Source organism: Rhinopithecus bieti, unplaced genomic scaffold (assembly GCF_001698545.2).
Source record: "Rhinopithecus bieti isolate Rb0 unplaced genomic scaffold, ASM169854v2 scaffold_1557, whole genome shotgun sequence".
NCBI lineage: Eukaryota > Metazoa > Chordata > Mammalia > Primates > Cercopithecidae > Rhinopithecus > Rhinopithecus bieti.
In genome coordinates, this window is record NW_016803512.1 from 941,255 (window position 1) to 952,537 (window position 11,283).

The following is an 11,283-nucleotide window of genomic DNA, read 5'->3' on the forward strand; positions in this document are numbered from 1 at the left end:
GCTGTCTGGCTGTGGAACTAGACCTCCCAGGAAATTCCGAGGCCGTGTGGAACATTCGCCCTAATGTAAAATCATTGACTTTTCCCAGAGAGGAAGAGGCTCTGCAGTCCTGGACGGGCTGACTGCAGCCTGGGGCGCTGTGAGGGGCTCCTCCCATGTGGGGATGGTGTGCCCTCTTCTCAGGCCCCTGCACTACCGAGCACCGCAGCGCAGCTGAGCCCAAAGCGGGCTTCCCTCGGCAGCTTCCCAGGAGGGGCCTTCAGGGCTGGGGTGGCTTCTGGACCTGGATTTTGTGGCGTTGAACACGGTAATGGACACCACTGCACGATCCGAGGGAGTCAGGAAAGGCGCTGTTGATTTCCGTCGGAAAGTGCCTGGAGTTGTTGGGGAAGGGAGAGCTTCCTCACGAGCCAGGTCAGGCTTGGAGAGTGGAAGGGAGGAAGTGCAGGGCAGAAGAGGACTTGTAGAAAGTTCTGCCTCGTCACGGGGCATACCTCCTTTATTCTGCTTCAAAATGCTTTGGTCAAAAGATTCGAATTACACAATGACAGCCCGCCCCAACAATAGGAACAAAACAATGTCTAGTATCCCCAGTTAAGCCACAGCGTGCCTTGCAAGCATGTACACAGAAGCAGAAGCTGCGGCACGGGGTGTGCGGGGAGCTACCCCGCCACTCGGGCCTAAGCACCACCGCTGTTCCCCGTGGGCCCCAGTTACTTTCTGGGTCTCCATCCTGGCCTTACCAGACTGGCTCAAGGTGCACTGGCCGCAGGTGTCAGTGCCGTTGTCCCCTGGGAAGTCTGCGCCGTGCAGGGCTCCTCGTGGTCCAGCCAGCCTCCGGGTGGTCTAGCCATGAAATGAGGTCCCAAGTCACTGCCTTCATCATCCTTGACCAGCGCTTTCCAAAACAGCTTTTTCAGAGTTGAACAGGAAACCACCTTTCAAACTAGTCTTTGCTGATGCAAAGTGTGATTTTTGTGCACAGTTCTTCTATAGATTTTTTGAGATAGCAATCTGGTTTTTTTTTTTGTTTTTTTTTGTTTTTTTTTTTTTTTGAGACGGAGTCTCGCTCTGTCGCCCGGGCTGGAGTGTAGTGGCCGGACCTCAGCTCACTGCAAGCTCTGCCTCCCGGGTTCACGCCATTCTCCTGCCTCAGCCTCCCGAGTAGCTGGGACTACAGGCGTCCGCCACCTTGCCCGGCTAGTTTTTTGTATTTTTTAGTAGAGACGGGGTTTCACCATGTTAGCCAGGATGGTCTCGATCTCCTGACCTCGTGATCTGCCCGTCTCGGCCTCCCAAAGTGCTGGGATTACAGGCTTGAGCCACCGCGCCTGGCAGCAATCTGTTTTGTAAAAAGTTTATATTTTAAAAAGAAGCTCAAATAGGCAAAGCCTCATTTGTCCTATGAGGGTAACTTTTTTTTTTTGAGACAGACTCTGTTGCCCAGGTTGGAGTGCAGTGGAGCGATCTCAGCTCACTGCAACCTCCGCCTCCCCAGTTCAAGCGATTCTCCTGCCTCAGCCTCCCGACTAGCTGGGATTACAGGCATGTGCCACCATGCCCTGCTAAGTTTTGTATTTTTACTAAAGGAGGGGTTTCACCATGTTGGCCAGGCTGATTTTGACTGCCTGACCTCAGGTGATCCGCCCACCTCAGCCTCCCAGTGCTGGGATTACAGGTGTGAGCCCCTGTGCCCGGCCGAGGGTAACTGTTTTTAATGTGGCTGATGAATGTAACTATCCTGTCCCATGTCTCTGTCCCCAGCTGCAGAGCTCTCGTAGAGTGCCTGCCTTCGAGCTGCCCAGTGTCGAGAGTAAGCTAGCAAGAAATAATCTTGAATGACATTAATACAGGACTGCATTTTGCTTTTTTTTTTTGAGCTGGAGTCTCACTCTGTCGCCCAGGCTGGAGTATAGTAGCACGATCTCGGCTTACCACAACCTCCGCCTCCCAGGTTCAAGCAATTCTTCTGCCTCAGTCTCCCAAGTAGCTGGGATTACAGGTGCCCACCACACCCAGCTAATTTCTGTATTTTTAGTGGAGACAGGTTTGCACCATGTTGGCCAGGTTGGCCTCAAACTCCTGACCTCAGGTAATCCACCCGCCTCGGCCTCCCAAAGTGCTGGAAGTACAGGCATGAGCCACTGTGCCCGGCTGCCTTTTGCTCTTGAAAAACATTCTCATCTGCTTGTTGCTCTGGTTGCTAAATCTTTAAAAAAAAAAAAAAAAAAAAAAAAACGGCCGGTGCAGTGGCTCACACCTGTAATCCCAGCACTTTGGGAGGCCAAGGCAGGTAGATCACAAGGTCAGGAGTTCAAGGCTATCCTGGCTAACATGGTGAAACCCTAGCTCTACTAAAAATACAAAAATTAGCAGGGCATGGTGGTGTGCACCTGTAGTTCCAGCTACTCGGGAGGCTGAGGCAGCAGAATCACTTGAACCCAGGAGGCAGAGGTTACAGTGAGCCAAGATGGTGCCACTGCACTCCAGCCTGGCGAGAGAGCAAGACTCTGTCTCAAAAAAATAATAAAATTTTTAAAAAGGCCCGTGAATCCTCTGTCCAGCGTCTGGTTGGTTTGTTCATTTTAGGAGTTGCGGGAGCTTCAGGACGAGAAGGCAGAGCTGCAGAAGATCTGCGAGGAGCAGGAACAAGCGCTCCAGGAAATGGGCCTGCACCTCAGCCAGTAAGAACCCCACTCCCCTCATCTGCCTCTGCAGGCATACCAGTCTACCCCCCACACCCCTCAGGCCCCAAACCTACTTCCTTTTGACGAAAGGAGGGGGTGCCATTTAGGAGCCCAGTCTACTGTTCACAGATGAGGTCTCAGGAAGCCAGGCCTCAGAGGGACCAAGCACTGATTCCTGCTAACCCCCTGGGGATGTCAGTCAGCTCTTAGTTAATTCATCAAGCACACTCATTCCTAGTGACCAGGACACTCTTATTCCTTAGCTTCATATCCAGGGCCTTAGGGAACAGATGGGCAATGAGAGGATTGCTTGGTCAGTCTACAGTCAGGCCAGAGGGAGCGTGGCGGGTTTGATAATGGAAGCCTGGCACGATAGAGGTGCGCTCACCGGCCTTGCACAGCACAGCCCCCTTCCTTTCGGGGAACTGGCCACTGCATCCGCCAGAGTCTGTCTGTCTGCTACAGATGCTGATGGGTGCAGATCCTGGTAGTTCTGCTCTCCTCTGACTTGACAGCTCCCCTCCTTGGTGTCCCAGTCTGGACACGTTGCTGTGGACACCTGGGCCTTGGGGTGGATCACACTTCGGATTGTGGAACTTGTCCATTTGTGTGATGATTTTGCATTTTCAACACAGTGGGTAGCCTTTTCTTCTCGAGTCAGGACTCTTGGTTGCAAGTAACAGAAATCCAACTCAAAGTGGCTTAAGCAAAAGAAGCCATCAGGAATCGGTCTCTGTTTCCTACCTCTGCTATCCTGTCTACCTCACAGGTGGGTCTGGACCCTTCAGGGGCAAAACAGCACTCAGCAAGGCCATCTGTCAGAGGAACAAAGTCCCTCTTCTTTCTGCATAGCTCCCAAAATCACCCAAGGTTGACTCTGCTCCCGAGTACCCATGCCTGATGCAAGCACCATGACCAAGGAGATGGGGCTCTCCTGGGCTCAGGTCCAGCACTGCATATATTTGACCAGAAAAGGTCCACACATGGAGATCAAAATGAGAATCAGCTTGAAACACACTAGTGTAGAGATGTGTGCAGCCTTAGAATTTTTCTTGCAGTCTGGAAATGTGTAGAGTCTAGTACTATTAAGAAAATAGGCCGGGTGTGGTGGCTCATGCCTGTAATCCCAGCACTTTGGGAGACCAAAGTGGGCAGATCACCTGAGGTCAGGAGTTCGAGGCCAGCCTGGCCAACATGGTGAAACCCCGTCTCTACTAAAAATACAAATATTACCCAGGCATGGTGGCAGGCGCCTGTAATCCCAGCTACTCGGGAGGCCAAGACAATAGAATCACTTGAACCCAGGGGGCAGAAGTTGCAGTAAGCCGCGATTGTGCCACTGCACTCCAGTCTGGGCGACAAAAGTGAGGATCCATCTCAAAAAAAAAAAAAAATAGCTGGTCAAGGAATCTGATGTCTGTGGTGGGAATGCGGTCTGCCCACTCCCAAATGCAGGTGTTGGCCACTCGCCATCTCTCCTGTGCCCCTTACCTTTCTACATCAGCCCATGGCTGCTACTCCCTCCCCTCCCACCCTCCGCCCTGCCTGCCACCCACTCAGCTGAGTGCCCTGTGCTGCTCTCGTCTGGCCTGTCAACTTGCCATGCTCTGGCCCCTGTTCCTCCCCAACCCCCAGGGAGCTCCTTGAGCGACGCAAGGCCCAGTGTCTATCCCTATGCTCAAGAGCACAGGCCAGCTGTGAGGGCATCCCAAGAGCACTCACCAGAAGCAGACATGGAACAGAGGCTGGCATGGAGCTGGCTTTTGGGGTTTGCAGCCAGTGTTTTCCTCTTTACATTGGATGGATGGCAAGGCAGTGTCACAGGTCCCCTCCTAGTGGACCATAGACCTCGAAACTGTGGATGGTCTCTGATCTTTAAAATGTATCTTTGTGGCCGGGTGTGGTGGCTCATGCCTGTAATCCCAGCATTTTGGGAGGCTGAGGTGGGCGTATCACCTGAGGTTGGGAGTTCGAGACCAGCCTGACCAACGTGGAGAAGCCCCGTCTCTACTAAAAATATAAAATTAGCCAGGCGTGCTGGAATGTGCCTGTAATCCCAGCTACTCAGGAGGCTGAGGCAGGAGAATCACTTGAACCTGGGAGGCAGAGGTTGCAGGGAGCCGAGATCGCACCATTGCGCTCCAGCCTCGCCAACAAGAGTGAAACTCTGTCTCAAAAACAAAAAAAAAAATGTATTGTTGCACTTTGTGGCTGCCTGGCATTACCGGCTACCCTAGCTTCCGAATTCCAGTGTGAGCTGCCTGGCCGCCACCACTCCCAGCAAGTGCTGTGCGTGTGACAGCATCAGGTGTATGCAAACCCAGACGGGGCTACCTGAGGAGTTGCTTTTGTGCTCTCTCTCCTCTTCCCTTCTTCCTCTTGCAAGCCTATGCCGGATGACAGAGATGGCAAAGCCTCTTCGCAGACCCTACATTAGCTACAGGAACAGTTTTCCAGTTTCATTATCTTGGGAACATCTGGATTCTTCCTAAATTGTGTTTCCCAGAGTTCTTGTATGTTCAGTTTGCCATCTTGACCTGGCTTCCCAAGATCTGTCCATCTGGGCAGCCTCTTCTGATCCTGTCAATCTGCTGGCCTATTTCCTGTTTCTGCAGCCGGACCAGGAAGGGAAGGAGCTGCCTCCCAATCTTTAGCAAAAGCCACAGGGATTTTTCTAAATGCCCTGATGCTGTTTTCTAAGTCTAGCCTGTGTTTCCCAGAGACCTGCCATTTTCTCACTTTGATTAGTCTAATCTGATGATAGTTCAGACTGAGCTCAGTTTTTAAGAAAGGCTCAGACCAGGCTGGCGTGGGGGCTCACGCCTATAATCCCAGCACTTTGGGAGGCCGAGGCAGGTGGATCGCTTGAGATCAGGAGTTCAAGACCAGCCAGGCCAATATGGTGAAACCCCGTCTGTAGTAAAAGTACAAGAAAATAAGTTGGGCATGGTGTCAGGCGCCTGTCATCCCATTTACTTGGGAAGCTGAGGTAGGAGAATCACTTGAACCCAGGAAGCAGAGGTTGCAGTGAGCCGAGATCACACCACTGCACTGCAGCCTGGGCGACTCAGCAAGACTCCATCTCAAAAAAAAAAGAAAAAGAAAAAGAAACGCTCAGGCCTATAATCCCAGCACTTTGGGAGGCTAAGGCAGGCAGATCACTTGAGGTCAGGAGTTCAAGACCAGCCTGGGCAACATGGCAAAACCCCACCTCTACAAAAAAAATACAAAAATTAGCCAGGCATGATGGCTCGCACCTGTAGTCCCAGCTACTTGGGAGAATCACTTGAGCCCAGGAGGTCAAGGCTGCAGTGAGCCATGATTGTATCACTGCACTCCAGCCTGAGCAATATAGCAAGACCCTGTCTCAAAAAAAAAAAAAAAAAAGATCACACTGTTTCCCCACATCACACAAACTGCCTCATTTTATATGGTTTAGTTCTGCCAATTTAATCCGTGTTCAGTCCTGTCTCTTACATAAACAAAGGAATTGTTCTGACACTAACAAGAATGGAACAAGAACAAATGGCTCTGCCCTCTGAGCCTGCCCGTTCCAGACAGCAGGCAGCAGATTGGAGGCCAGGGAGAAGCCTGCAGACTCAGGTTCCTGCTGGGGAGAGCGGTAGAGACTAGCGCAGAACAGGGCCAGGTCTTGGACTTCTGGCCTCAGGCCATCCTCTCGCCTCAGCCTCCCTCGAAGTCGTTTTGAGCCCCTGCAGGCTAAGCCGTGTGTTCTTGTGCCAGATGCAATCCCAGGCTCAGCCTCAGCCCCCAGCAGACGGGAGCCAGTGTGATGAGGCGACTCTGGGATTGTACAGAGGCAGAAGGCATTTTAACAACCCATGTTCTGGGTCTCCTCACAAGTCCGGTATCTTCACAAAGCTAGTCATGAGAGCCAGCTGGGTTAGGGAGTCAGCACCTCTCTCTCTCTCACTGCTGTCTAATGGCCTTTTCTTCCTTAGGTCCAAGCTGAAGATGGAAGATATAAAAGAAGTGAACCAGGCACTGAAGGTACTGGCTTGCTAAGAACCACTTCTTCGCCATCAGCTTATGCTGATGGCCTGTGTGCTCGTACGTTTAAGTATCCCAACAGTCAGGTGAAAGTGTGTGGTCGAGGCAGTGGTGGTGATGACGTATTTAGAGAAGCCAGATGCTGCTCAGAAACGTGTCCCTCAGCTGAGGGATGCTGACAGGTGGCAGGGCCAAAGCTGAACCTAGGTCTTCTGACTCCAGTTCTGCCATCAGCTGTGCTTTGAAAATAGGCCTGATGGGTCTTCCTAAAGGGGGAAGCAGGTGGCAGAGAGGAGAGACCCGCGGGTATCTTTAAACAGTGAAAAACAGGCCCTTCTGTTGAAGTGAAGGGCCAGAGGCCAGCCAGCCCCACTGCAGTGCCCTGTGCCATTGCTAAGGACCACTCAAGCCAAGCCCTGAGTTGGGCCAGGTTTCCACACCCTTGTGGGGAGGGCAGAATAACACATTCCACTGAAGAGCAGGAGCTTGCAGGTGCCCTGGTGCAGGTGCAGGTGCCAGGCTGAGCTGCAGGGTGGAGAGCGTGGGAGAGGAGGCAGACATTCAGGGGCACGGCAGCCTGGCCTACAAGATGGCTTTGCCTGCAGGAGCATCCAGCCATCGGCCTCAGCTGTGCTGTGGCAGCGATGCAAAAGCAGTCCCTTTCCACACTCTCCCACGCGGTGCAGAGCAGGGACCCTAATGTCTCTGGGCATCTAACTTCCAAGTGTCAGGTTAGGGGCAGCAATTAACAGCAGCCTGGACTGCTAGGTAATATCAGTTTCACAGTATCAGGGAGGATAAAAATCGTAAAACAGGACTCTAGAGCCGCCAGAGCTCTTTGATGTCAGGATGAACGTCCTGGGCACACACTGGCAGCCCTAAGGGTGTGTGACTCTAGCTCAGCCTATGAGGATCTGTTTGTCAGCAAGAAAATCACATCCAGCAGATGCTAACAGGCCAGAAAAGTACCTCATGCCTTTGACTCCTGGAACACCCCAGTCCCTAAGCCTGAATAAATCACAGGTGCTGCCTCTCCCTGAGAAAGCCCTCCCAAGAGCCACCTTTCAAAGCCTCAGCCGCCTCCCCTGTGGAATGGAGTCCATCTGCTCCCCAGGGCTGTTCAAGAATCAGGGCTTTGGCCCGCAAGGAGAAGCGCTTCCTCAGGCCTGTGGGATGCAGTGCCCGCTGTCCATCACCTTCTGTCTCCACAGCGATCAGCGTCAGCAAGTGTTCCAGTCTCACTCAGATTTGGCCCTTCCGCCACGCCTGCCAGTTCAGCTAGTCCCTTCGACCAGTGTCTCAGGCAGGGTCTAGGGTTGCAGGCACCAGAAGCTCGCTCTGCTTACTTCAGCCAAAGGGAACTGATGGAAAGTGGGGTTGTGCCTGAGTGAGCGGATGCTGGAGACTGCCTTGAGGCCCCAGGGCAGCCTGCAGAGCCAGGTGGAGCGTGGAGCTAGGACGCAGGAATCCTGGCTGCAGCCAGACCGGGAAAGGGCCCGTTGATGACAGTCCTGTGAGGCCACATCTGATGGAGAAGAAACAGTGCCTCACTAGGAAACAGGTGCTGTGAGGGACAATGGATGCAGCCGGAACACAGCTACGCACTCATCAGGGGCTTAGACAGAAAGTAGATTCTAGAATGTCCTTTCCTCCTCAGGGCCACGCCTGGCTGAAAGATGACGAAGCGACGCACTGTAGGCAGTGTGAGAAGGAGTTCTCCATTTCCCGGAGAAAGGTATGTGTGTGGGGGCTCCACCCACCCTCCCAGTGCCCTGGGTCATTGCCCGCTGAGATTCCCCTTTCTCTGGTTCCAGAAGCCTGCATCAGACCAGGCCCACTGACCTGACTGTGCTCACTGGCTGGCAGATGGGCAGCCCCGCCTCTCCTGCTTGCCTCTGCAGATGGCTTTCCATCCTGGCACCCTCTTTCTGGGAAGCCTTGGCCAGTCAGAGGCCCCTGGTCTCCAGCACATCCTTTCAGTAATTGACAATGATTTTTGGGGAGATAGGGCTCCTTGTGCCAAGCTGCTCTAGGGGATTGTCATTGAAAATTCTCTGTGTGCGGCAGGACCAAAATCTGGCCCAACTTAGGCAAAAACAGAATCTATGGGGAACCTACAGGGCAGGAGGTCACCAAAAATCACCGGTGATCTAGGCAGGGTGCTTGTCCCCGTCTTCTAGGTTCTGGAAACAAGGTCCTAGGCTCACCCTGGGGTCTAGGGTTGACAGGGCCTTATTAATAGTCTCACCAAGACCAGCTGGGTAGGGGAAGAGTTGGATATAAGCAAAACTGGGAGCTAAAGGAAACACTGCCACCACCATGTTCTGTCTGTTCCCATCAACAGCCTAGCTCTGGAAAAGAGGAAGCCACAGCCACCCCCGACGCCCCACCCCGAGTTTCAGGCAGTGCCTTGCAGTGAGCTCAGAGCTAGAAACCACGGCCTGAGGCTGCCTGAGATCACGTGTGTCTACAAGGCCTGGCTGTTCCCATCTGTGGAACCACAGAAGCAGAGGCTGCACAGGTGCTCATCTCCGTGTCTTATCAGGCACCTAGGGAACCTGTTTAGAAAGGGGAAGACCCACTCCCACCCCCTGGAATGCAGCAAAGAGAACAAACCAGACTCTTCCCGTAGCTGGCTGGCTTAATGATGAAGTACAGTAAAAGTAAACTTTTTGTCTTAAGACCCTTAGGCTGGGCACGGTGGCTCACGCCTGTAATCCCAGCACGGTGGGAGACCGAGGCGGGTGGATCACGAGGTCAGGAGTTCAAGACCAGTATGGCCAAGATGGTGAAACCCCATCTCTACTAAAAAAAATACAAAAACTAATTGGGCATGGTGGTGGACGCCTGTAATCCCAGCTACTTGAGAGCCTGAGGCAGGAGAATCGCTTGAACCCGAGGCAGAGGTTGCAGTGAGCCAAGATTATGCCACTGCACCCCAGCCTGGGCAACAGACTCAAAAAAAAAAAGCCGGGCGCAGTGGCTCACGCCTGTAATCCCAGCACTTTGGGAGGCCAAGGTGGGCGGATCACAAGGTCAGGAAATCGAGACCATCCTGGCTAACACTGTGAAACCCCGTCTCTACTAAAAATACAAAAGGCACCGGGCATGATGGCGGGCACCTGTAGTCCCAGCTACTCGGGAGGCTGAGGCAGAAGAATGGTGTGAACCCGGGAGGTGGGGCTTGCAGTGAGCCCAGATCGTGCCACTGCACTCTAGCCTGGGCGACAGAGTGAGACTCTGTCTCAAATAAAATAAAAAATAAAAAAACCTATTTGCACACAGCCCTCACCACTCCACAGAAACGTAAGAACCCATTCCAGGCCGGGCGCGGTGGCTCATGCCTGTAATCCCAGCACTTTGGGAGGCTGAGACAGGCGGATCACGAGGTCAGGAGATGGAGACCATCCTGGCTAACACGGTGAAACCCCGTCTCTACTAAAAATACAAGAATTAGCCAGGCGTGGTGGCGGGCACCTGTAGTCCCAGCTACTCGGGAGGCCGAGGCAGGAGAATGGCGTGAACCCGGAGGCAGAGCTTGCAGTGAGCCCAGATCGTGCCACTGCACTCCAGCCTGGGCGACAAAGCGAGACTCCGTCTCGAGAAGAAAAAAAAAAAACCCATTCCTAACAAACGATGTGCTTCTGGGTTAGGAAGCAGGGAGGGTGTGCGGATGGCTTTTCCCTGGGTGTCCTGTGACTGCCTTCTTCCCGTCCTCTAGCACCACTGCCGGAACTGTGGCCACATCTTCTGCAACACCTGCTCCAGCAACGAGCTGGCCCTGCCCTCCTACCCCAAGCCGGTGCGAGTGTGTGACGGCTGCCACACCCTGCTCCTGCAGCGCTGCTCCTCCACGGCCTCCTGAGCGTCCGTCCTCGGGAGCACAGCCTCGCGGACAGCGCCAAACCCTGTGGGTCTCCAGGTGCTTGGGAAATGTGTTCTTTCCCAAGAAATCGAAGGAAAGAATCCAATTTCTCGCCCGGCCTCTGGCACTCCAGAGGACAGCGTGCCAGAACCAGCTGCTCTCACCTGGCCGTGATTCGTTCCGAATTAACTCCTCTGGATGGAAACGTCCATCTTACTTGGTTATATCACGGCTCTGGTTCAGATACAACTTCGTGATTTTGCTACTATCATTTTTCACTTTTCAAAGAATTTAACCTGTTTTACAGCAGTTCAGTTCTGCTAGTGAGTGGTTTCCCTCTCCCACCTCCCTTCTAAAAACCTGACTTGTGTACAGCGTTTAACAAACATGGGGTCTGTCAGTGTGCCTTCTCTGCTTCAGTCAAGAAATCGCCATTTCATGCCCTTGTGACTACCTATCGTTGGTCCAGCAATAAAATCATTTATTTTTCACTCTGGTACATGCAGAAGCTCGTGTCAACTTCCAAAGAGCCCACCGTACTGTACCGGAGGAGGCCTCAGCACCCCTCGTGCCCGAGCCCAGTGTGAGCAGGAGGCTGTCGGTGCTGCCCCAGAGCCTGCAGGGCTGTGCCTGGTGAGCCTAAGGGCAGTTTGCAGGGGCAGCCTGCCACCAACAGGCAGAGGAAGTGACCCCAAGCCTGTCACCAAAGTGCAAGAGTAG

The 11,283-nt window shown here is 53.2% G+C and overlaps 1 protein-coding gene across 6 annotated transcripts in view; it reads left to right on the forward strand.

Moving 5' to 3' along the window:
* Window positions 1–11,059, forward strand: part of RUFY1 (RUN and FYVE domain containing 1) — a 68,422-nt gene extending 57,363 nt beyond the window's left edge. For 2 of the 6 annotated variants that reach the window (XM_017888177.1, XM_017888190.1), the window contains 4 exons: window positions 2,590–2,684; window positions 6,650–6,698; window positions 8,356–8,433; window positions 10,420–11,054. In XM_017888177.1, coding sequence (XP_017743666.1) covers window positions 2,590–2,684; window positions 6,650–6,698; window positions 8,356–8,433; window positions 10,420–10,563 — 366 coding nt within the window. In that variant the 3' untranslated portion in view covers window positions 10,564–11,054. Of the gene's footprint in view, window positions 1–88; window positions 308–2,589; window positions 2,685–6,649; window positions 6,699–8,355; window positions 8,434–9,042; window positions 9,220–10,419 lie in introns of those variants that run through there. The other 4 variants (XM_017888197.1, XM_017888166.1, XR_001888379.1 and 1 more) reach the window with 3 other exon arrangements.
* The last annotated feature ends 224 nt before the right edge of the window (window positions 11,060–11,283 follow it).